The 27,367-nt window shown below is 39.8% G+C and overlaps 1 protein-coding gene across 1 annotated transcript in view; it reads left to right on the top strand.

The window, feature by feature from the left end:
* The window catches only part of CPE (carboxypeptidase E), a 79,523-nt gene that overhangs the window by 37,221 nt on the left and 14,935 nt on the right, over positions 1-27,367 (top strand). Inside the window, exons 2-3 of the mRNA XM_036233979.1 lie at positions 20,515-20,711; positions 22,348-22,515. Coding sequence (XP_036089872.1) covers positions 20,515-20,711; positions 22,348-22,515 — 365 coding nt within the window. The remainder of the gene's footprint in view (positions 1-20,514; positions 20,712-22,347; positions 22,516-27,367) is intronic.

The following is a 27,367-nucleotide window of genomic DNA, read 5'->3' as shown; positions in this document are numbered from 1 at the left end:
TTATACATGAATTTATACATATTTTATATACCATATATGATACCATGTAGACTGACATTTATTCTTTTTGATGTCGTTTTCCTTACACATTTTAAATACCAACCTGTGCCATTTTACTGCAAAATCTTTGTTTTCGATCCTTGGCTTTCTGTTTTGAATCCTTCCAATTAACTTTTGGTCCTGCAACGCCGCCCAAGGTTATCATTTCCATCATTGTCAAGATCATCGGTGTCCGAGTTGCTGAATACAATGGTAACCGCAAGAGCAGTTGACCTCGTTGACCATTCCTTCCTTCTAATAATAAACACTTCGTACTTGGCTTCCAGGGCTGGGTTCCTTTGTTCTCCTCTTACTTCTTCGGCTGATTCTTCTCTGCCATCTTTGATAGTTTCCCTTCAACTTCCCAAACTCAGATATTTAGCGTGCTCTAGGAGCCTGTCCTTGACCCTCTTCTCCGTTTGCATGCATTCGTTAGTCAGTGATGTTCAGACTTATTTTGATCCCTGTGCAGTGAAAAAATACATTTTACAATATTCCTGAGTGTGCATGCGCGCGCGCACACACACACACACACAGACTCTTCACAAAACAATATGCTTTGATATATCCTCTTCTCTTTTCCATTTTATTTAAAAATTCTCTTCACACTAAGTTGATGTCATTACTCACTTAATGAGCCACAACTTGTGGTTGAAAACACATTTTTCTAGGTGCTCTAATACAGTTTCACGACTTTAGATGTGACTTCTATCTGGGCGATGCCTAAATGTGTGGGTAGTTTTCACATTGCATGACAGCGTAGGACCATAAAAATAACTGTGCAGACCGAACCTTGTGTAGCAATCTTCATAATAAATGGGAAAAGTTACAGTCTTTAAAACTTTTTGTTAAACCATTAAAATGTCTTATTTGAGTTAGAAATATATAGAGAAATGAAAAAAAAATAGTAAGCATCATATTATTTAGTACATATTATTTAATAAAAAGATAAAACCATTAACAATTAGTGTTTTATTTCTTTGTAAGAATCATATCTAGAGTAGTTTGAACAGTGAGTGCTTCCTCCTTCTTGTATAAATTATGGTACAGAATGAGCATCTTTTCAATGCCTCAGCAAATTGTCGTGTTCCGTCTTAAGTTGGGATCAGCTTCCAACATTTTATCCTCTTCAATGTTGTGAAATATCTCTGAAAATTCCTTTCACGTGAAGTTTTCTTTTCTTTTCTTTTCTTTTCTTTTCTTTTCTTTTCTTTTCTTTTCTTTTCTTTTCTTTTCTTTTCTGGCCAGCATCACTTTCTCTAGGACATCTTTATCCCTTTCTTTATAACCACTTTCCTCATTTATGTTGGTAAGTTTCTCTGGTCCCATATCTAGAGTCTCTCAGATGGTAGCATTGTCAGTATTTTCATAATTGGCTTTTTCTTCTATAACTCTATTTGCGTTCAATTTGAATTTACTTCCTGTATTATCGCTTTTGATTTATTTGCTGAAATTCCATCTTTCTTGCCCAATTCCCTCTTTTAATTACTCATTTCTATAAAATATATGATGTGTTTACACATATATGTAATACAACTGCTTTATTGTCTGCCTTGAACCAAATGACAGATGTGCGACCCATCACCAACAGACTTTAAAAGAAGCGACATGATTGGTCATTAATCACGATGGACATCTGTTATTTTAGGCAGTGTTTGTGAACTGAAGAGCTAACAGTGATATGTTCACACTTCATGCAAATACCCACATCTAATATACCATGGTTACTGAAATTTGAGCCGTGTTTCTGGGGACTGGTATTATTTAACTAAACTGTGGCAGCTGACATCCATCCACATTGGATCTGTGCCAAGCAAAGACTGCCTGTGCGAGTTCAGCAGGGACTTTTCTCTGAACTCTAGCATAGTCTATTTTAACTTGAATTTCTTATAGGTAGTTTAAATAGAATAGAACCTCAGAGGAATGGAGATTGACTGGCAAGTACTACGCAGGAGTAGCTAACGTTCGTAATTGTTCACTCTTACTCCTTTAAAGGCCATCATGTACCTTTTCTTCTGAGGGGCCAGATAATAATTATTTTTGGCGTTATGGTAGTATGAAAACAGACATAGGTGATACATAAATGAATAGGCATGTCTGTATTCCAATAAAACTTTATTTATAAAATTCAGGGGGCCAGACCATAGACTGTAGTTTGCTAAACTTTGATCTAGACTATTCCAAAGATCTTGTGGCAGAACCATTCTCGAATCATCTTAGATATAGAAAATCTGTTTTTAAATAAATCTTTGAACTAAGAAAAGAACTTTCATAATCATTTTTATAATATCTACCCTATTTTTAACAGCCCTGTGATTACTTCCATTTCTGACCCATATCCTACAGATACAGAAGCCCATTTCCTTTTAACCCCTTTTCATGGACTTAGAAAAGATCTAGTTCTTGACCCTTGTTTAAAATTTGCTCACACTGTATGAGTATTAAGTCAGACTCCTGGCTTTTGTCCTGAAGGAAAACAATTGTGTTCTTTTATTATAGTATTCTTTTTTTTCCATACTAAAATAAGCTTTGTGATTTTTTCAAATCTAGGTTCTGATAGTGTGCTTTGGTTTTGTAACCTTGGTTATATAGCAGTCTAAATGGTAATAATTAGTAACTGCATATCATAGATGAAAGGGATGCTTTTCTACAGAGCCAGAATAAACACTTTTTAGTTATATGAACACTTGGCATTTTTTAGAGTGCAGCCTGGCACAGTGAGGGCATCTTCTTTGGGAACAGGAAGATCCAAATTTGGACTCCAGTGTTGCAACTCGCCGGCAAAGTGATCTTGAGCAAGTCATTTTACTTGGTTTCAGTTTTCTTACCTGTCAAGTGAGATTATGAATACCAGGTCTGCACAGTCTTGAAGGCTTGTGGAAGGGTAAAGTAATGATCAGATATGATGATGTGTGAAAACACTCTACAAATTGAAGAGCGCTATATGCGTATCATAAGCGATGTATTTTTTCTACTTGCTTCCCTTAATCTATGTATGCTGTAGGCTTGGTGTACAAAAATTACTCTATTTCTCTACCGTTTACCATATTCTAACTCATAATTACCAACGTACATTCTGAGTAAAACTAATTCAACTGCTTTGTTTCATATGCGCTGCATTTTGGGAAGTCAAGCCCTACCTAGGTTGTTATCTGTGGTCAGGCCTATGTGCCAAGCTGGGGACGTGATCGCTGCATAAAGCCGACTTCTGTACCTGCCTTTTCACATGCCCCAAGGGCTCACCCGCCCCTCAAAGCTGCTCCCTCATTACCTGACTTGCTCCCATCTTGTCTGTTTCCGAATCGGGGTTTGCTCACCTGGCTGTAGGTGAGAATCTTAGGACAGTTTGGTTTCCTAAGCTGGTTGTGAAAGGCTCCCTCTGCTCAGTCGAGACCATCTGTGGATGGAGGTCAGAGATGAAGGACCTTAAATCTGTGGCCTCTACAGATCTTGCTACTGAAGATGGCTCTGATTCCAGGTATCACAAAATACTCCACCTTGTATTGGAGTGGAGCTCTGTATCGTTATGCAACTTCACCTCTAAAGTTCTGCCACCAAGCGGTTTCTTCAGGTTAATGTGTGATGATGCTTTTACTCTGCCTAAAATGCCCAAAATGTTTCATCTGTTTCCTATCAAAACACGTTTAGAGAATAACATTACGTATTATTGGGCCACAGTTTTCCAAAGTCCAGCCAATTTCCTATTTAGTCTATCTTAGAGACAGTCCAATGTAAAACAAGTTTAATAATTTCTGTAATGGTCTTTTTTTTTTTTTTTTTTGTACCTCAACTGAAGTACTTTTATAGAGGAATTCAGGGATTAAAAAACCCCTTGATTTTGATATATAATAGAATCATAACCTTCATTGATTACGATTCTTTACTACTTTTTGTATTCAAAACTGGCCTGGTTTCGAAGCTTTGGTGTCTCAAGTGATTAGTTAATTTGGGCACAGTCGAGATTCTTGTAGCAAGAGACAGCCCAAGTCTAGGGAGGAAGAGGATGCATTTGCTTCACAGAAATGGCAAGTCCCAGATAGTGGCGGCTTCAGGCACGGCTGGATCAGAGTGGAAGTGTGATCCCATGGATTCGATCCTGGGTATTGCCGTTCTCTGTGTCGTCTCCTTTCTCAGAGAGGCGCTTCTTTTAGAAGGATAATTTCCCTCAAAAGTCCTCAGTTGGGTCTTACTGGTTTGGCTTGGGTTACACGCTCTCATCTGAGACAGAAAGATGGAGCTGGCCGATTGGCTGCGGTCGTGTGGACGGACAATGGAGGAAAGCGTGGTGCTCTTACCCAACAAAGGAGACATTAATTCTGGACTGGCCAGAGCAGCAGGAGTCCATTTCAGACACCATTTGAATAATATTTTAGGCATCTTTGTTTACGGCCTGGATCCTGTATGACTCAGCTCCATTCTGCCAGTCTCCTTGCGCCTGAGTTTATTGTTTTCTAAGGGGATGAAGGGAAGATTAAACTGAAACCCTTTGGTCAATACTTATTAAATAATAATTCAGGCATCTGCTAGATCCTGGAGATTTAAATAGAGAAGCCACCATCGTGGCTCTTGAGGTAATTACGTCTCATAGAAGACATGTAAACATAAATTCAAGACAAGGTAATGTTTTCTATGATGGCATCACGCTTTGGATATTATGGGAGGAAAGGCACATAGCCCATCTGGGAGCAGGGAGAGGGGTATGGAAAAAATTCAGGCAAGGTTTCCTGGAGGCTCTAACATCTGAGCTGAATCTTGAAGTGTAAGTAAAAGTTTCTAGATAAAGAAGGGAGACCGAGGCATCCAGGCAGAAGGAACAATGTGCACTCATATCGGAGATGCGATAGGGCTTAGGGTGCGGGGCGAGCTGCAAATGATCTAACATTGCTTGAGGGTGAAGCATGAGTCAGAGACTGGCGGGGTGGATGGAGGCCAGACGTGGGAGTCAGCATGAGCTATCTAGAGTTTAGATGCAGTTTACAAAGACTTCAGCCTTTATCCCGTGAGAGCTAAGGAGATTTTAAAGGAGCTTACTCAGGGGAAGAAGAGTCCGATGCCTACCTATTTCAGAAGACTCACTCCGGTGACCACCTGGAGGGCGGCTGAGGGGAGGGTCAGTCTGGAGGCAGGAAGGCACCATAGGAGGCTGCTTCAATAGACCCAGTGAGTGATGATGGGGGTAGGGAATGCAAGAGTGTTCGGGAGAAAATGGATGTGAGAAATATTGGCAAAGTTAGGTCGCTGGATTTATGCGTGAAGGTTGTATTGTGGTGCAGGGTTCTTCCAGACGTGAGTCTTCAGGTTAGGAAGACTGTTTTGGTCAGGACAGAGCAACAGGTGTATTCGGGAGTACCAGAAGCCTCTGCGGAAGGAGTAGGGGGAGTAGTTGGGCACCTGTCCTTTATGCGAGGCACGATTATGCTGCAGCATGTTTTCCCCTCTAACGATCGTTTCATCAACATGTACCTATTGAGCATCCTCTATGTGGTGGTCGCTGTGTTGGGATCCTAATAATGAATTAAACCATCATAACCCCTGTCCCCACGCACTCTACAGTTTAGTGGGGAACACACGTGGATAATAGGAGCAGGTAATGCGAGACATGATCAGCGTTCTAGTCACTAAAATAACAATGGTTCTAAAAGATGGAATAGTTTTCATTTTTATTTTTATATTTTTATTGTTTTATTTTTATATTTTTATTGTTTTTGTGGTTATAGTTGACATATAATGCTACATTGATTTTAGGTGTGCAGCACAGCGATTAGATGTTTATGTGACTTACAAAGTGATCCCTCCCGATAAATCCTGTACCTTTCTGATACCATATGTAGTTATTACAATATTCCTGACTGTATTCCCCACGCTATATTCTACACTAAAATAAAACATCTCCATAACTAGATTGTAGCTACTAATTTGTATCTCTTAATCAATCCTCTCCACCCTTCGCCCATCTCCACACCCTGGAATAGTTCTAATGTGGTGGAAGGGTCCATTCTGGCTTCAAGGCTAATGTGCATTAAGGACTGTAAAGCTTTGTGTCAGTAGCTGTGACTGGGAAAATATATGGAGCTGATTTCAGACTTCTTGGAGCTCATGGATGGTAGAGTTCATGGTAGAGTTTGCAAGAGAGTTTTGAGCAACGCTTATTCAACGATGAGCACTAACAGCCAAAAACAGAGGTAGAGACTGTTAGACTGACCCGTAGTGCAAAGACTGGTCCCTGGAACGCTGGGCAGATTTGGCGCAGGGCACTCTTGAGTAATACGTGTCCAGATGTTTTAAAAGAGTGAGTGTAGTTTTCAAAGGTGTCCAATTTGCAGCCAAGAAGAGGCTCATACCTTCAGAAAAGTTGGCTCTTATAATTCTGACTTAGAAAAAAAAAGGGAATAACGAGAAGTACTCCATATGCTTGGTTTATTAACGATGCTTTTGGGTAAATAGTCTAGCTTCATGTTTGAAGGAACCAACCAGTAACCCACCTAATATTAACAACCACCACCAAAATAAACCCCAAAATCACAACAACATAAAAACTAATTGTCTGGTAATTGCCAAAAGGTGGCCTTAGGTTGAAGCCAACTTAAAATTTGGTAAGGCAACAAAAAGATCATGTGAAAAGGGAAATGGATAAGGTAGAAGGAGTGGGGAAAAAAACAGAATTAACTGGGGGAAGAATAACAGACCATGTCTTTGTTGTTTATCATTCTGATTCATAAGTCAAGAGGAATTCATTTCCTAGTTAAATTGTTAGAAATAAATTATTCATGGAAGAGCCATCTGTGTTCTCTATTGCCAATTTATCCACAAAGAAGGAACAATATGTTGTGGCAGAAGCGAATTTTTTGTGTGACTCATATTACTTTGAAGATCTGCTTCAGTTTTAAACTTATAGCTAATGTTTTAGTGTGACAGGAGGGAGGTCCATGCTCCATTTCTTATAAAATATTCAGAGAGACCAACAGTAAAAGGATACTGTTCCTAGTGAGGAGAATATATATTTACAGCTGCTGGAACTTTCTATATATGTGGTGAGATTGGGAGACCCATCTGATCAGAAAAGAGAGCAGCTTTCTTAAATTGGTAAGACTTTAGTGTTCTAGATAAAAGAATGTCGAGGTGATAAGGAAGGAGTTAGGAGAGAGCTAAACCAGTTCCCAGATCGGCTCATTAAACTGATGAATGGAACAAAATACAGTTTGCTTGCTTGTCGAGTTTGCATCTTTGCTTTCTAGAATTGTTTAAGATTTTAATACCTTAGCTCAAAGACTGTCATTTGCATAATGCAATTATGCTGTTGTATAGGTTCACATAAGATTTCCATGTCAGCCTTTTTTGCTTCTTTTTTTTTTAGTTTTTCCTGCTAAAAACACTGCGTGCGCTTGTGTGTTTGCTTTTCTGGTTTCTCCTTGTATCCTCTCCAAGTTTTCAATATGCTGTTTGTGCTGTAATGTGTTTAACCGGAAAGGCTCCTAGTGGGTTTTGTCAGTGTTGAATTTCTGGGAGGTGGAAAGAACAGTGGTTTTAAAGTTAATCTTTAGCATCGTAGAAAATAACTTTGCCTCTTTACTTATCCAGACGTCAGAACAGTTCGAGCTTAGCTCATCTCATAATACAGATGTTGGCAAATGGACTGTCACCAAGGTGTGCACCTGCATCAGACTCCCTACATTAGAGTTGAGGAAACTGAGGTATAGAGAATAAATAACTTGCCCAAAGTTTCACACCCAGCGAACAATGGGACATCAGTAGAAATCTAGCTTGTCCAGGTCTAGAGCTAGCGTATTTAACCACGAGGAGAGGTACTGCGTCGTCTTAAGGTGTCAACCCATTTGGGTTTGAAACTAATTAGAAAAAAAGAGTAACTGCTGACTGAGTTGTGACTTTGGGGGTGATGATGGCCAAGTCGGGGAGGGGGGTAGGGCACAGGCGTTGTTGCGACTGGCTTCCCGTTATTCTTTGTTAGACTTGCCCACTCTGATGCCCGCAGAGATCCTGCAACTCCAGCCATATCGCCTCTTCCTAACCCTCATTTCATTTTCTCCCGTTTTGTCTGGGGAGGGAAGAAACGTCCAGCGGGTAGACTGGTCCCTCTTGGGCCGCGGCAGTGTTCAGTTGCAATAGCCACGTGAATTACAGGATGGAAGTCGCAACTGAAGAACAAAATCCTTGGTATTGAAAGCTGCATAACTTTCTCTGGTCACTTTTGTCTTAAAATTATGGTAATAACACTTAACATGAGACCAAGCCTCTTAACCAAAATTGAAGTGTATGGTACAGTATTGTTATCTATAGGTTTGGTATTGTACAGCAGATCTCTAGAACTTACTCATCTTGCATAACTGAAATTTTATACATGTTCGTTAGAAACTCGCCATTTCTCCCTCCCACCAGCCCTTGGCCATCATTACTCTATTGTTCACTCCTTTGTTTAACTATTTTAGATACCTCTTATGAGTGGAATCATGCAGTATTTGTCCTACCGAGATTGGCTTATTTCACTTAGCATCATGTCCTCCAAGTCCATCCGTGTGGCCACAGAATGTGGGATTTTCTTCTTTTTAAACATAAGGCTGAGTAATGTTCCATTGCGTGTATTACACCCTTTTCTTTATCCATTCCCCTGTCGATGTTCACTTAGGTTGCTTCCACTTCTTGGCTATTGTGGATAACGCCGCAGTAAACATGGGAGTGCGAATGTCTCTTCATGATTCTGATTTCAGTTCTTTTGGATAAATACTCGGAAGTGGGATTGATGGATCATATGGGCATTCTACTCTCAATTTTTTGAGGAAACTCCATCCTGTTTTCCATAGTGGCTGCGCCATTTTGTATTCCCACCAGTAGTGTATAAGACTTCCGATGGCTCCGCATTTTCACCGACACTTGTTTTATGATAATAGTCATTTATCTATGCTATAGCAAAATACCACAGACTAGGTAGCTTGTAAACGACAAACATTGATGTCTTAAGTTCTGGAGGCTGGAGGTCTGTCATTTATCCTTTCTACTGGTTTTGTTGTCTTCGTCGTTTATGTCTTCGAATATTATTTTTTGTTTTACAGCTTTTTAAATTCTCAGCTTCTACCTTCTTTTGGCTGACTTTGGTATTTTCTTTGGATTTGACAAAAAAGTTGACAGCTTTACAAAATAGTAGCAATGACAAGTTAGATACAGTAGTGGAAAAATAATCCTGTCACAGTTAAGGACCCAGGAAGAGATTTAACAAGAAAGGCACAGCTCCTGTGTGAAGAAAAATGTACCACTTTATTGATAGAAATCATGTCAATGGAAATTGAATTCATATGTTTTAGTAAGAATGTTTTTGACAAGGTATCTCAAATCATTCAAATACAGGATTTTGAATAACTTTAAAAGGATCATGAACTTGTTAGCAAAAACAATGACAAGGTTCATTTAAAATGTTACGTTGACATTTTGAGATTGTAGGTATTATTTACTTGGGACACACATGAACTTAAAGATGGTTAGTTAATATTTAGTAACGGTTTTTATTTCTTTATTGAACTCAGGTAGTTTATATTTTATTTAGCAAAACATTTCAGTATTCTTTTTTACTTTCGAATGCTTGTAAACTATTTATTTAATTTAACATTAAAGAATCCCTAAGAAAAGGGGCAGGTGAAATACTAATACAAACTAATAAATGTATTATAAGATCAGAAGTCTGTAGTTTCTCTTGGGGACAGTGTGTATCAGTGTAGTTATCTCTTTGAACTTGTCTAATATTTTGTCCCTCATTTTACTACCGTCTCCTCTTCATTGGAAAAAAAGTCTCTAAAGGGCTTAGTCCTGAGAAATAAATAAAAGAGTAACAGAAAATGGGTGAGATGGAGTGAGAGGCAAAATTAGAATAGTTGCAATCGGTAAAAATCTTGACAGTACCTTAGTGAGAGAACTATAAATAAAATATGATTGTATATATCCTATACAAATACATGAAAACTCATAATTTATTCAAAACCTCATTAAATATGTAGAACCGTGCATAATTATTTAATGCATATTTAAATTTTAAATATCGTATTTAACATTGAGAGGAGCAATACACTTTCCTGTAATCAGAATAGTTCTGGAGCATTATAGGGTTATTTCAGTAAGCCTTGTAATAGTCTACCTTCTATCTGCATCTAACATTATGTTCAATATACATTATTTGGGTCATGCAGTTTAGTGTTTATAGTGAATCTTAGACCTGAGACCACATAATGGCCTCTAAAATTATATTGCGTGCCTTTAGGTGGATGAGTGCTCAAGTTGATTGAAGTGAGCCAAAAATTAAAAAAAAAAAACACTCAAATTTCTAAAGACTTTTTTCATTATTAAAAGTCAGTCTCTCGCTCTCGCTCTTTCTTTCTTTCCCCCATTCTTGATTTTGGCGGTTCCAAACAGTCTTTCTACACTCAAAGAATGGTACACAGGCCAGCAACATGGTATCCCGGGGGAGCTTATTGGAGCTTCGGGCTCTCAAGTCCCACTCCTGACCTGCTGCACCGCGACTTGAGTATTAGTAGAATCTTCAGGTGGTTCACGTGCATGTCCAAGTCTGCCATATGGGATAGGTCAACACTAGGCTGATGTTATTATCTATACTCCTGGAAGGGCGGGTTAATTTTCCAAAACCGCTTATGTTCCACAGCTCTTTGAATCCCTGGGGCACCTCATAGTCCTATTGGAAATTTCTACATGTCTTGAATAGGGAAGATGGTTCATATTATGTTAGCAAGTGTGAGCCATGGGCAACACTATATCCCTTGGTTGGTTACCTACCAGTTGTTGGACATGGTGCCAAACGTCTCACTTATTTATCTATATATTTTCTCATTGAATCCTCGCAACAACTCTAAAAAAGAGTTTTAGTAATCCAATTTACAGACAAGAATACGAAGACTAGGGGAAGGGGGTTGCTTGCCATACTTGCTTAAGTCAAGGTTAGATATGTTAAAGCTGAAGTTCAAACTCAAGTCTGTTTCACCTAATACCTCAGCTTTTTAAAAAACTGTACAACGTTGCTACCACGATGCTGTGTTTTATTTGCAGTCAGGAAAAGCATGTAATAGTTTCCTATTTGTCCGGTATCAGAAAAGAAGCCTGTGTACCGGGTGTGTATGTTGATACTTTTGGTGGCCGTAATTTCCCTTTTTCCTGATTCTGATTTATAAATATCTAGTACAAGGTTCCTTAAGTTTGCAAAATCTTTGCATAATTTTGTGGGTTCTTTTTGCAAATGCGAATGAAAATAATTCATAGTTTTGTTTAAATCAAATTCTCAAAATGTCCATGACCCACAAATTAAGAACCGTCACCTTCCTCAGTCTGTGTTCCAATGTCCCTCAGCCATCGGGATCCCCACTTCTCAGCTAGCGCCATCGAACTCCTCCCCATAACTAAGCTCTCCCGGCACTGACCTCTGAAATCATTCCTTCTCAGTCCTGGGAGGGCATGTCCATCACCTCTAGATCCTTTTAAAAATGCAGATGCTCAGACCTTTTGAAATATAATCTCTGGGAATGGGGCTCAGAAATCTGTCTGAGTAGGCCCACAAATGATTCAGACATAGAGAGTTCTAAGCGAGCACAATTTTCTTTAAAAAGCTTGAACAAAAAAGGACACTTCGTGCGTGCCCTCGTATGGGAAAATCTTTGGAGGGAGACCTGGATTAGACCCAGGGCTCCCACGAGGAATCATCACCAGCCAAGTGTGCAGGAAAGTTCAGGATCCCTATTAGGCCGTTTACTCTCCTTTTAAAAAACTCTGTTGCATTGCCTCATGTTTCTGAGACCGGTGTATGTTTGGTGCTGCAAGTCTAGCTATGAGGCTGAAAACATAACATCCTGAAAGATGTTTTGACAAATCAGTTTGACGTTGGGGTTACCTTCTTCTCTAGAGAATTAAAAAGACGGTTTCAAGGCGTTTCTGGGAAGAGACCGTTCAGCTAAGGTTCACATGGCTGGTTTTATTTTAGGTAGTTCATGTTGCTATCACTTTATCTGCTTAATAGCAGATAGAAATTTTTCTTCTTCATTCATCCGTGCCAGCTAGAAACGCTGGACATTTTTCACCCACGCAGGTTCTGATGACGTAAGTGTTACTCATCCTCTCATATGTTCGTCTGAGAAATAGGATGAGCTGTTCATTCATGGGCATAAAGAGAGATGATGGGGGGAAATGAACTCGTGTTTTTCCATTACTGTTTGTAATCACGTCTTAGTTCACTGTGATGGTCTACCATTTTCTCTTTGTTTCGGAGAATGATGAAAATGGTCGGCTACCATTTATTGAGAGCTGTGATCTGTGTAGGACACGTTTAGAAGCTTGAATGCCAATTGTTTACCAAAGAAAAGATATGGATGTTTAAAAGGTCGTCCGGTCTCCCCTCTGCAGCAGGTCTCTGAGGTACTTTTGTGCCTACTAGGGGCCTTAACGACTTCATAGTGACCATTCTGTCTTTCACCAACTCCAGCCGAAAGAAAGTTTGCTCTTTGGCTGTGCTAAATGCTATCGCTTTGTGCCTTCTAGTTACTAATTCCAGTGTTGTCCTCTGGAGTTTTGCAGAATGAATCAAATCCTTGCCCACATAACAACTTTCGGAAACTTAAACTTCGACCTTGGGAAACTCGATGCTGCACCTAAATGTCTCACTCTACAAAATGAACTCTTCGTGGGCATCATTTTCCAAAAGAGACACAAATCACAACCAAATACGTTAACGAGAGAATCAGCAAAGACGTGAATCATCACCAGTTGTCATAGCGCAGGTCCATTCATGTTTTTTTTTTTTTTTTTTTTTGCCTCTCTTCTAATGCCAGTTCATTTAAATCTGTTCTGTTCTTGGCCTCTTATGTAAATTTATCTTCACACTTTATTTTATTTGATGAGAATACTGATGAAAGACAGCAGAGTCATCTAAGAAAGTTATCTAAAGTAACTAGAAATTAATACTTCCAAAAGATGCCTTAGGATTCAAAAACCATCTATAGTATATAAATATAGAGAGGCATTCTGATAAGCCTTAGGAGTAGTCCATAACTATTACAGTAATTTAAAAATACTTCTTTCTTTCCTGGTGATTAATATCTACAGAAAAATTTCAGATCGTGGAACTACACCATTAAAACAATCTCAGCCTTATCTGATTTCTATGTTCAAACTTCTCTGTGTTCACATCATGATGCTTTTAAACAAGTCAAAGACTTTTCTGATTCTAAAGGCTTTTATAGGCAGTCTCTCCTTAGGTAGTAATTAGAAAGTGTTTCACATTCGTAATTTTAAATACTAATTTCTGTGATTTTTTTTTAAGTTACGAATTTTTACGAGTGAGCAGAAATGATGTTGTCTTCTCCATCGTGAAGTTAGCCTTACAGGTCAAGACTATAGGAAGAAGAGAAGGAATTTCGAATACCTGAATTTGCTGATTAATATTTTAGAAAGATGATTTAATAGGTTAAAGTGAAATATTTTCATTGATTTATTATGTCTAGTTTCACAGCAAGAGTGATATTATCCTGCTAGGATAATCAACTCAGTCAAAAAAAAATTTTCCCCTTCTCTGTACCTTTCTTTCCCCATAAATAGAATGGATAATGGTACAGTGCTTTGGAAAACATCTCTATCTCAATACAAGAAAAAAATCCCAAACAAACCTCTTTTAATTCTTTCTGCATAAAATTAAACATAAAGAAAGGCAGTATGGTAGAGGCTAGTTTGATTATATTTCTAATAATGCGTTTGAAAATTCTTCATCTTTCTTAGACATTTTATTTTCCTTCTGGAGAAGAAGAAACTGGAAGCTATATATCCCAAATAATTGCTCTTCACAAGCAATGGTGTGTTGGAGTAGGGCTTGTACTGGCTTATGAGACCAGTTTTTAATTTTCAGGAAATTTGTGAGTTGATCGACCTTGTATGGTAGCTTCATATTGGCCATGGTGGGAGTATTTACACCACGGAAAGTGAACAATGCTACAGATCAGAGTTGGTTGTTAAACGTTTACCAGCATATTATTGTATGTGGGTACCTGTAAAATGTTTCCAGCATACTTGTGTGAAAATAAATATTTTAATTAAAAAAAAATCTCAGGTGTTTGTTAATAATGGAACTCTGACATTGTCGTATAGACTTGTAAGGCTGGAAATGTCTTCCGTTCTTTTGTTTACCCCCACTTTCTTCAATTAGGATATTACTAGAAACAGTCTAGATTTAATGTAAGAGAACTTTTAAAATTATGTGTAGTAGCTAATACATAATTCATGCTTTCAAAAATAATTCTGTAATGTATCTCTGTGAAATAAATCTGGAATGTGTTCTATTTTGACTTGCCCATGAAAAATTGATGAAGAGTTCACTTTCAAGATGCCGTGTTAACGTAGTTACTTTCAAATATGGCTCTGAAAAAGGAAGCAAGGGGAGAGGCTATAATCTCCGATACTCCGTAAATCCTTCTACAACCAGTTTTTACTCTTTTGCCTTTCCTTTATTTCTTTCCCTCCCTCCATTTTTTGTTTTCTCCTCATCTCTTAGGTGGAAGAAGACTTTATTTTTATAACCATTATCCGCCCTCCTCCATGGGTTATTTGGCCCTTGGCACTGTCCATTTCTTTTAGTAAGATGCTTAGCATTAGAGGCTGCAAAGATGTGCTGAAACACGAGCTGATGAATCATGTTCGTATTGACAAGTTCTAGGAAACTTGCAGGACTCATTCTGCAAGAATGATTTACAGGCTATCTGTTAGCATGTCAGACAAGTGGAAACAATTAGTAGCACTAGCGTCTGAACCCCAGGTTTACCACCGAGGAAGCGAGAGCATTGATGAAAAGGCCCATCTGTTCCAAAGATGTTTCCGACTTGCTTGCTTGGCTGTTTGTGAATCGAATCAGTTCGGTGACTGTGCCGGTTGTCTAGGTATTTGATCATCTAGTTCTCAAAATGATTGGTTATGTGCAGTTTTACATTAATGGGGTTTTATTTTTGGACACTGTATTTAATTCAGCAATGTGTTTAGTAGATCACATATACTAGGGACATGTATTTTGAAATTGTCAACCAGCTCTAAAAATTGTGTAATCAGTGAGTTAGGTATATAATTTTCAAATGAGTTAGCGGACTTATATTTTGGCAAGAATTTGATGTTAGAGAAAGAATGGATTCATCTCAGTGCGTCGTTTCTATTTATAGAATGGGAGATGGAAGAGTTCAGTTACTGTAATCAAATTCTTTCTTTTTTGTCCAAATCCTGGGGATGTAATGTATAACATAAGGAATACAGTCAATAATATACCTATGTACGGTAACAGATGGTTATTAGACTTACCATAATGATCTCTTTGTAAGGCATATAAATGTCGAATCACTATATATCGTACATCTGAAACTAACATATAGTGTTGTATGTTAGCTATGTATTTTTTTAAAAAAATTATTTCTTAAAATAACTTAATCTGCTTATTTTTCTAAATAGCGACGTTACACTTAACGTAGAATTTCACAATTCACAACTCACTTTCACATTTATCTCATTCTTTCAATAGATATCTTCCCTCTGCTGTTTTCTTCCCATTTAGACGTCATCGAATAATTGACTGTACGCTCTGAAAGGGGCCTTAAAATTTTCTAATCCATGACTCTACCCAGTGGTCAGCCGGTCAGCTCTTTCCAAGAGGAGAAAATATTAGAGACAGAGTGGCTGACGTTGGAACAAACCAAGGGCAGAAGTAAATGTTTCTTTTTGTGCGAAAGGCAGACAGTATTATTTTTTACTTTTTTGCCCCGTTATTTGATTTTTTTAATTTTTTTTTTTTCAGGCTTAGCCTATTGCGCCTGTAGACGTCTGCTTTGGGGGCTCTCTGGTTACTTTAAGGCTTTTAATTCCTACCATTGGAGGCCTTTGCTGATCTACTATTAGCTTCAAACTTCTCCCACATGCTAAGCCTAAGGAGTGTGGGTTTGTGGGGTATAAAATTCGATGCTTCAGTGTTGAAGAATGGACATTTCTTTGTTTTATCTTTCCTTTCTCTTTTATTTATTTATTTATTTATTTATCTATTTATTTATCTATTTATCTATTTATTTATTTATTTTATTTACTGCTTTATTTCCAATCACGCCAATAACCAATAGACAATTGGGACAAATCAAGAATTGCAAGTATAGAACTTAAAACCATTCGCCTGCTCTGGTTTGGAATTTACTGAATTATTTCTGACTTCAGTTACACTGTTTAAAAACCTATAAGTTATTCTTCCAATGAGAATACTGATCCAACCGGCTAGGTTAAGTGTTCTGTGGATCCAAAGACTTAAAAAGGGAGCAACTCGGCCCGGCCGCGGAGAATTTGGTTTGCGAGGTGATCCTCTTTTAGTCACGGCTTGACCAATGATCGTGCGACTTGCGAAGTACCTGGAAAACGGATAGCTACACGAGATCGTGGAAAAATTGACATGACAGGGAAACCGTGCTCCCCGGGCTTCTGCAGGTGCCCCGGGCACATCTGATGATCCCTGAACTGCAGCATCAGGAACTCAGGGTACCCACCGTGTGACAAGGAAGATGGACTAGATAGTGAGCGAGGAGAGTAAGATGGATGTGAAAACAACCATCCTCAGGTGTGCTGGCAAGAGTTCCAGCTGCCTTTTCGTCCCGTCGGGAGGCGAGCATGGTACGTGAGCATTACCAACCGTACGATGTACCTTCGATACCTGGGATTTGCTCTGTGTAGACACTGTAAACAGCAGTGTGTCCATCACCCACTTAGCAACCTGTTGTCGACCGTATCTGTGCAGCACAGAAAAGAGAATCAAGCCACGATGAAATGCTGCCCCTCCTTCGTTAAATAAATCGAAGTTAAGTTGACACACAGAGAGGGAGGCTTGTTCAAAGGCCAAAGTCTTCCATTTTATCTCTGTTTCTGGAGTAAGGATTCTAAAGGCGATGTCTCTTCAGGTCTGTGTTTTTTTTAGACTTTATAACAAAAACAGCTTGGGAGCTGCTTGCCTAGAGAGGGTCTGCAGTTCTCTCGAGACCATGGAGATTAATCTTTTTCCTGGGAAACCAGCTTTTCACAACACTGCTTGCTGCCTTCATGTCCAGAGAAGAATTTTCATGCCTTCTTGGGAGTGTCAAATGCGGCAACGAGCGTCGAGGGGTCTAAATATTCCCCGTGGAGCGTGGTCTCCCTGACAGTCCCCCAAGCCCCCTTCCCTTGTCTATTCCTTTCTCGGTTCCAGAAAGGTGTCCTGGCAGCCGCGGCTCCCCCCGCATCTATCTCGAGGACACGCCGCCCTGTCCGTCCTGCTGCTGGGAGGATGGGATTTAAATCAGACCGTCCATTTACTCATTTACTCATGAATTTATTGAATCGCTGCTTATTGTGCTCTTACGACGTCCCCGGCTCTGGCTGTGCGGGGCATGAGCGAGACACTGGTGAGCTAAAATCGTCTATACAGCCTGGTGGTGGCGAAATTAAACGAGTAGCCACGCTGATCACTGTCTGTTTTCAAACCGAGGTGTTAAAAATAACAAAGGAGCTGGACGTGGACTAAGCACACTCTGAGAAAACCTTATTTATCCATGATCAGAAGGATGTGAGGGTGTGTGTGTGTGTGTGTGTGTGTGTGTGTGTGTGTGTGTGTAGGCCAGGGCCCCTGTGGCTGGAGGAAACGTGGCTGAAGAGGTGAGGGAGGGGGGGATAGAGCTTCAGAGAGCAGAAGGGCGGATCGGGCCAGACCGCGTGGGAGTTAAAAACCTTACAGAGAATACTTTGCCTTTATGGTGAATGCAAACGGGAAGTTAACGGATGGATTTTTAGGTAGAGGAGACCCACTGGGAGCTGTGTTTTGAAAAGATAACTTCAGCTTTGGGAGGGCAGAGGGCTAGAGAGGGGCCGTAGAGGTGGTAGGAATATTCCAGTCTGGAACCTGGAAGGTGGTGGTTTGTGTGTCCAGCATTCCTTAATCATTGCCTCACCCTGGACACTGTTTGTTCCTTGCACGTCTGTGTCTTCTTCCAGACCCTACATTCCTTGAGTTAAGGAAGGCAGCTATATCCACTGTTGGGTAACCGTGTAGTGTGTCTGACACCAGCATTTGCATATATACATTCAACAAACGCTGTGTTTAAACTGTAGCTTTTCATCTCGCGAGACATGTTAAAAGCATACAGTCCTTCTGTGTTCTGGGAATAGCATTATCTAGCGATCTCACTTATTCCTGAAGACAGAGGAAGATAAAAATACACTTGCCTTTTCTTTTGCGACGTCGTATGTGCTTCGCATTTTATTTCCATCCATTAGTATCTTCCATAAAATGGCCTTTTACAGTCCTATTTTCATGTCAACCTAAAGCATTGCTACTGTCATTATTGTTATTATCGCCTCACAAATATAATAGACATATTGGGGGAGATTTGTTCCCGAAAGCAATTCCCTACAGAGTCGAAGAAGCAAAGCAATACTGGAAATTTCCTGAATTTGAAAATTGGGAGTTGCAAACATAAATAAGTAACGCAGGATAGGCAGAACTGAGAGAGCATGATTCATCCCAGAGCCTCTAGATTCAAAGACAAAATATACTGAGGGACTAAGTGACTACAAATTTGCTCCATTTAAAGATTTTTTTAAAAAAATCCAGAGAATTAATAGAAAATGTCAGCATGCTCATCTTCTCTTGCGGGTAGCAGGCCAAGCTCTTTTGAGTGACTGAAGCTTTAAAACTGTGAGGTTAAGTAAGGGAGCAGGACCAGAAAGCCCCCAAACTTTGCAGGGCAGGCTTCTAATCTTCCTCTGGCTAATTGAGTCTCTCTTTTCTTTTATAATGGACGGCTCTGATTTCTCCTGGGCCTCTGCCGAGTGAATGTATCCAGTAAGGGAAGTTATAAAAGCACATGAGTTTGACAGCAAGCAAAAAGGGTCTTCTGACTTTTGAAATCAGAAGCAGAGAAATCATCTCTTCTCACATACCTTCTGGGCAAGTCTCTAGGGGGTAATTTTATTCGAGACTTCCGCTCAAGGTGAAAAACGAGGGGTATATAAATAGCACTGAGTTGCTCCTGTTTGATCCTTAGATTAAGATTAGCTTAGGCTCAGGCCGTGAGGTCGGTCACGCAGGACACGGTTTTCTGTGGTCAGCAGTCACTTAAATCCCACACGCAGGAGTCTCATGCAAAGAATATTTAGATAACGCATTTCCAGGAGAAAAATAATGCTGACTTCTTCGCTTTGACCAGGGCTGAGCGGTCCTAGTAGTTCTGTAAATGGGAGAATCCTTCATGCTACGGAAATTGGGCCTGTGGGGTATGATGAAGCTGAAAGGATCAGACCGACAGGATTAACCAACATCACTTCGCTGCTCTGCAGTGCTAATACTCCTAAAATGCAGTGGGGAGCAGCAGAAATGGGCGATAGTGATCCACGTTTGAAACTGAGCCTTTCGGCAAAACCGACCCTCTTTGGGCTGCATTTGTACGACATAAAGATCTGTCTTTCACATTTTAGTGGGCTTTTAGTTTTAAAGAGAAAACCAGATCGCGTGCTGAAGCATCTCATGAGGACAGGATAACGTCATGTGACAATGATAACATTAAAATAATTATGGCAAACACATAGCGCTTGTTCTTTGCCAAGCACTGTTCTAAGCATTTACGCCCATTTATTTCAGACGATAGGTATTCAAATCCTGCTTTCACGGCTGTGTGACTGTGGTCAGGCCCCTTAAGCAGTTGCTTATCTGAACATAGAGATGTTTTAGGTGTTCGGTGAGGACTCAGTAAGAAAACATACAAAAAGTTCAGTGTTTAACCAATAGGAGGCACACAATGTATTAGTAGTAGTAGTTATTGGGGTTGGGGTGGTATATTTCCCTGCTCGGGCTGCCGTAACAAAATAGCATAGACTGGGTGGGTTAAACAACAGAAATACATTTTCTTACAGTTCCGGAAGCGGAAATTCCAAGATCAAGGAGGCAGCACGGTTGGTTTCTAATGAGACTCTCTTCCTGGCTTGCAGGTGGCTTCCTTCTTGCTGTATCCTCACATGGCCCTTTCTCATGTACGTGGGGAGAGAGGAGAGATATCTCAAGTGTCTCTTCTTCTTCTCATAAGGACACCAGTCCTGTTGGATTAGGACCCCGCCCTTATGACTCCATTTAGCGCTCACTACCCTCCTTAAAGGTTCTGCATCCAAATGCAGTCATATTGCCATTAGGACTTCAACGTATGAATTTGGGAGACACGATGCAGTCCATAACAAGTGGGTAACTGGGGAGAGAGAAATAGAAGGGGTGTTCGGAGCGTTTTGATATTTAAGGTGGACTCTTTAGGCATCAGCTCTGGAGGGAAAATAAGTTTTCAGCTGTGTGTAATAAATTAGTAGATATACAATATTTTTGGCACTGTATGTCATTTGCTGTCTGGTGCTGTAGAAAAAAACATCTCCATACTATATCTATGTTTGGTCTTTTAGGTGAGCCTGAATTTAAATACATTGGGAATATGCATGGCAACGAGGCCGTGGGACGGGAACTGCTCATTTTCCTGGCCCAGTACCTGTGCAATGAATACCAAAAGGGGAACGAGACGATCGTCAAGCTGATCCACAGCACGCGGATCCACATCATGCCCTCTCTGAACCCTGACGGCTTTGAGAAGGCGGCGTCTCAGGTGAGTGTGAACCAGCTCAGAGCAGGGCGCGCTTCCCTCGTTTTGCATATTCGTACGGATGGGCTCATCTTTATGTGATGCGCTCACATAGGGCGCAGTGGAGGGTATAAGTCAGACGTCCTTTAACTTGGTAAGAAGAAAGTTCAGAAGGTAAGGGATGACGGGTGAGAGTTTCTTCAGCAGAGTGCAAATAACGATTTTGTTAATAAGTCAGTAATTAATGTTTTGTTTGTTGTTAAATAAATCGTATTTACTCATTCATGTTTGTGACTAGCTAAATTTCCATCTAAAGACCACAGGCACAGCTCTGTGTTAGAGTAATGGCGCTGCTGTATCAGATGGGTTGATGTTGTAGCGCCCTCTACTGACACCCAGGAAAAAAAGACTTTGGCCAGATGGATGTTTCACTGATGTTTATTTAATCCTTGTCTGTGTAGGATGAGGAAAGTAAAAAACAAACAAACAAACAAAAAACCCCACTAAAATTAATTTAACACATTTTAATTGTTAGAAAAGCTGTAAAGTAATGATGTTTTAAGAGAAGATATATGGTGTGTGTTCCCTTTTTATTTGGATAGGAGTGGAGGGTATTATTCTGGCTTTTTGCTACAGCTTGGAATAATTTTATTATTTTACAGGAACATCTTAAAGTATAGTCTGGTGTGTTTATCTGCACTTAAGAAATCAATTTGTACCTTAAGAATCAAAGATTCAACAATCTGATAGTTCGACATTGTTAGCAACCCAGACAGTGAATTTCTGTAAAGAAGTATAACATTGATATAATTTATAAAGTTCCGAGAGAAGAATTCTAGTAACATAGAGAATTAAGTTATTTAACATTTTAAGGTGATATTCAGAACTCTAAGACAGAATGGACAACAGATTATTATTGCTATTTTCTAGAACGTTTTTATTTCTCACAGTCTAAGCTATCTGAGCTCACATGATCTCAAGAATATGGATATTATCTATATGTGATATGATTTGATATGATTTAATAGTAAAACAAATCCACATTATGGAATATAACTGATCTTAGAAATTCATTAAATTTCCAGTTATACCATTAGTGAAATGAAGAGTTTAAAGTTGAACAGAAATTTCTCAACTTACAAAGCTCGAGAAATTTTGTTCTAGAGCTTATCTTTTTTTCCTGAAGACTGGAAGAAGGAAGTATAGTAATATATAAATAATTTGTGTTAAACTCATTTTAACTTTCTGATTTTATTTAATAGTTTATTCTATTTAATATTTAAAGCCAGATTGCTGTGATTTACAGAGGCAATGACTGTTGTATTTAGGCCTCAGTATAGAGTGGCTTGCTTTGAAATGCATCATGCGTTACTACTACATATTGACTTTTTTGCAATTTGATGATAAATATCTTTTAAATGCTATTGTTATTAACGTTTAAAATATTATTTATTGAAGACATTTTCAAAATTCTATAACAATTATTTTAAGCCTGATTCCTTTATGTTTATATCACTGAAGTAGTGAAAATACCAGTTTGGGAGGATAGTGTTGAAATAAATAATCCTAAATTATTTTGAAAATCATTAATGGAGACATAGTAATAATAGTAATAATGAATAACTGATGATTTTTCTCTTTGATTTTTTTTTTTTTTCAGCCTGGCGAGCTCAAGGACTGGTTCGTGGGTCGAAGCAATGCCCAGGGAATAGATCTGAACCGGAACTTCCCTGACCTGGACAGAATAGTGTATGTGAACGAGAAAGAAGGCGGTCCCAATAATCATCTGCTGAAAAACTTGAAGAAAATCGTGGATCAAAACGCAAAGGTGGAGAACATGTCTAGTTCTGCTTGGGTTCTGTCCTTTAGCCTGAGGAGATATGTCCTCGTGTCTCTACCGTGATGAAGGTCATAGGAAGAGGATCAGAGCTCATGGGGGGTGGTTACCTATGGCTGCGAAAGTCAAGGCTGGAAAGGCGAGGAGAGCCTTGATCCCAGTCCTGCCCGTCCATTGGGCAGGGCGTTTCGGGCGTGGGAGCTGGGGGCGGGGAGAGGAGGCTGAAACCCAGTTGTGGGCGCCTTAGCAAGTCGTCATGGCCCTTTCAGGGGCCCCTTTATCAGAACACCTGATCTCGAAGCCAGAATGGACCCTTCCACAGCATTTCACACGGTTGATCTTTTTCTTCTTTTCCGGAACTTTCTCCTCCCTGGCTTTGCACGACTCCACTTTCTCCTTCCTCTTTTACTGCCTTTCAACTCATTATTCGATTTCTTTCCCTGCTTCTCTTCTCCCTTGGCTTAAAAGCTGGTGGACGGGGTCCCATCTGCTGCCCTTATATCTTTCCCTGGGTTTTCATCCTTTCCGGTACCTTTGTTGTCTCTCAGATCTGTCTCTCTCTAACTCCAGCTGTCCTATCGAGCTCTATTTCTATATTTTACTTGCTGTGGAGTCTTTTAACCTCGTGGCACCGAGAGTCACGAGCTCAGCATTCGGTCACAATCAGATTTTTCCTTAAGAAAACACTAGTTTCTCATTTACCCGATCTTCAAAGCCTTGATCTTTTTTTTTTTTTTTTTAATTTCTGTCACCCCTCACTAGCAACTACTTATGTGATGTTAGTGACTTAACCTCCCTAACACCCGGGCAGTCTCTTCCCCTCCTCTGCCAACTCACTCCGCGGCTTTACTTCGGGTCCCTGTCACCTCCTGTACCCTGTTCTTGTTTGGGTTTCTGCCTCTCCCAACTCCACTCGATTTCCCGAAGTCTTCCAGAGTGGTCTTCACCCACGGATGATCGCTCTGTGGCTTAAAAAAAAACCTTTTCAGCTCTACGCTCCCCAGAGGATAAAGTAAAAACTCAATATGGCAGGATCGTGTGATAGTTTAAGAACGGGGGACCCTGGAGGCGGCTGCCTTTGTTCAAATCCCGGCCCCGTACTTGCTGTGTGAGTTTTGGAAAGTTATTTAATGACCGTGTGCTTCTACTTCATCTGAAATATGGAGATAATAGTACCCACTTCATGGGGTGTTATAAAGATTGAATACGTTAATAACATATAAACTACATTTCGGGACCTAGAACTATTATTATATTATTATTATTTCAGAATAATTTCTTAGTAGTCTCTCTTATGTACGTCAGGGTGAGGTGCACACATCGATACATCCTCTAAATGTCTGCAAACCAGTGTTGTTTGAACATTAATTTCGTTTACTCGGGGGCAGAGGTAGAGCCCATCAGGGAGGAGAAGTGAGGAGAGCTCATTTCCTTTTCTGTTAGTCCAAGCTGTTCTGCCCTGGCTACCAACTACTTTCAGAACCTCTTCTAAGCTGAGAATTTGGGAAGTACACTGTTTCCATTTTATTGTATTTCCAGATCTTTCGAGCTAACCTTGGTGCCTGGCAGCTGCTGACAGGTCTGCTCCTTAATCGGGCTCTGATATTGCATATACTCGAGTCCACCAACTTTTGTGCTCCCTAAGCATACCATTTTCCAATAATGTTATGTCTGTGTTGTTCCAGCGGTCTATAATTCTTCTTCCTCTCCTTCCACGTCACCTCCTCTGTGAAGCCCACCTCTGCTGTTGCAGACAGGTCCGGTCAAGCCTTCCTTTATGGTTGTATATGCATGCTTCCAGGACGGTGCTTATTGCTACGTAGACCTTTATATATGTTCTATTGTAATTATTTGTTTGCGTAGCTATTTTTCCCTTCGATTCTAGATTTCGATCCCTTGATTACAGGCATTACGATTCGTATTTGAGTCTGACACATAATAATAGGCTGAGGATCTATTACGAATGAACGCAATCCAGCCTGGCAGGCAAATCATTTTTCAGTGTCTGAAAAATGTAGCCATTGGGAGCTCCACATGAGGATTCATCACACGAATGGGGCACTGGCTGGAGGACCCAGGAGAGAGGGAATCCCAGATTGTTGGCCTAAGTTCTTAAAACTCTCCTGCCTGTGTTTAGGACTCCTTCCAGAAACCGGGGCTGAGCCTGCAAGTGGGGTCTGGTCTGAGGAAGGGGCTGCCAGGGGCTGAGGATTCTGGCAGGACCTGATAAGTGAGTGACTGAAACCTTTCTGCTTTTGAATCACAGATATGTGTGCAGTTTCTCAACCCCCGAACCATTTCTCTCGGGAGAAAGGAGAGGTGGAAATGCAAAGGGCTGGGGGTGGGCTGATGTAACCACAGGGGAAAATAGGGCTGTCCTGGGTGATACACTGCAAGGATGAGAGAGAAACGGAAAACTCAGGGACACCCAGTGCCACCCAGTGCCAATATGAGCCCACGCACTTTCCTCATGGCTTGCATTAACCTGCCTCTGCTGTGTTCGTTAAGTCTGAGAAATGAGAACAGTAATTCCTGTCACCTCTCCTGGAAGATTCGAGAAATTGTTGGCAGGATATTTAACTGGAACCCTTTGTGCAAGTGCCATTATAATTTAGCCAGTGCTACCTTCCTCTTCCCCAGTTGGACCTTTATCATACCTGCGCAATCTCTATGTTAGCTGTTGTCATGTTTCTAGCCAAAGCGATACTTACTTAAGAGATGCACGTTCACGGTGCGTTTAAAATGTTAAAGCTTTTAGTTAAAAAATCTCAATGCCAATCCTTTTTCTGGGTTAAGGTAAATGAAAGAGAAATATGTAAAATTTTGAGTTTAGTCCCTTGTCTGGAACAGTAGCAAGATCTTTCACATTACCCTAGATTTTCAGTAAACCTGCTTCATGACCGTGGGACGATATTGCCCATGTCTAGTTCGTCTTCGATTTTTCCCATCTTTGTCGTCAAGACAGTGTTTAGACTCAGCGTGGCACTAGACATAGTGGGTATTTCCTTAACGTTATTCCGCATGGTCCCTTTCATAGTTCTCTTCTCAGCCTAATATCTCTGTTTCTTATGGTGGGTTTTACATTTTAAGGTTTGTTATTAGGTGTGCCAGGAATTGGGTGTTAAACATGAAATGATTCAGACAGAGAAAAATAAAGACCACAAGATTTCACTTACATGCGGAACCTAAGGAGCACGAAGAGCAAACTAATCAAAAATAGACTCGCAAACAGAGGACAGTTCGGTGACGGACAGAGGGGAGGGGAGTTTGGGGGCTGGAAGAATGAGGCGAAAGGTTCAAGACGTGCCACTTCGTCGTCGATAGGTGGTCACGGGGATGGGGAGCACGGCATGGGGAGTGCAGATACCGTTAATATATTGGCTAGGTGGAGAGCCAGGGGAGAGAAGGCGCAATTAGGGGGATCGTTTTATAAACTATAAAAATGTGTAACGAAAGTACTGTTTACTTGAAACTAATAAAAGTACAGATTCCCCAGAGGCACTCTCTTGCTCCCCTGTGGTTGGCTTCCTCCTCCGTCACTTCTCATCTGCCCTTGAGCTCTTCGGCTGGGTCACCTCCACTGTCGTCTTGGCTCAAAACATGAGCCTTGGCCTGAATTGCTTGACAGCAGAGCAGATTAAAAGAAATCAAATACTTTTATTAAATGTATACTTCCCTTTAATGGCTAGAGTTGTGAAGAAAACAGAATAAATAACTTTAATATATTAAATAATATATGTAAATAGCTTTAACGGATTTTAAGAACCGAAGCCATCTAATTCTACAACATAACATTTGAGCTATAGTTAGTCTGTAAGTGGAAGTTTTAAAGATAGGGTTTAATTGGCCCTAGACTCCATTAAGAGCTTGATCACAGGGTGTTCCAGAACCTCTCTGTGGGTCACTTAAATATATAATTACAGTATCTAGGGGGTCTCAGTGTTTAGTTAGCCTAAAAGACTCTCTTAATACTTGAAAAGAAACTTAGGTGACTTCATCGAATTGTGGAATTTGCTGGCTTGCTTTTGAGCATACTCGTAACATATATATTAGCAGCACTGTATATGTAAAAACCAGAAATAGGCCCAACCAAATAGCCACACAGGACTTTGTGTATTCAGGACTCTATCTTTAAATTTGTCTCAGAACACAGTTTCTTTAAAAAGTTTTTCGTTACAAAGTTAATATTTTATTACAAACGAAAAACTAAAGCAAAGTATAAGTAAGGAGAAACTTTGAAAATATTTATAGTATGTAATAAATAGAGGGTTAATGTTTTCACTAAGTAAACAACCCAGTAAATTAATAAGAAAAAGTATACATTTTCATAGAAATATCAGTGAAACCATGTATAATATGTCATCAAAGAAAAAATATAAATGGTCAGTAAACACAAAAAATTGTTCTGTTTTTTTAGTTAATCAAAGAATACAAAGTTTAAAAAATTCTGTTCAACATGTATCAAAGTGACAGACTTAGAAAAACACATGGAATATTGATAAGAGTGATTAGAAATGGAAAGTTTAAAATACTATTGCTGGGTATATTGCTATATCTTACAGAGAGGAAGCTTGGAATACATTTTATAAAATTTTAAAATGTGCTTAGCTTTTGGTTGACTCATTCCATTTCTAGAGACTTCTCTAAGGAAAGTATAGATCTACACAAAGAGTAGATACAAGGGTGTTTGCAGTATTTTTTTTTTTATAGTAAACGACCCAGTGCCCAATAATTGGAGATGATTTCTCAGCTTTATTAAGGTGTAATTGACAAAAGCTGTATATATTTCAGGCGTACGACATGATGACTTGATATACATATACATTATGAAATGATTACCACA

Source organism: Rousettus aegyptiacus, unplaced genomic scaffold (assembly GCF_014176215.1).
Source record: "Rousettus aegyptiacus isolate mRouAeg1 unplaced genomic scaffold, mRouAeg1.p scaffold_m13_p_16, whole genome shotgun sequence".
NCBI classification, from domain to species: domain Eukaryota; kingdom Metazoa; phylum Chordata; class Mammalia; order Chiroptera; family Pteropodidae; genus Rousettus; species Rousettus aegyptiacus.
Note: the sequence above shows the minus strand (reverse complement) of the source record. Positions and strands in the feature narration are given on the sequence as shown.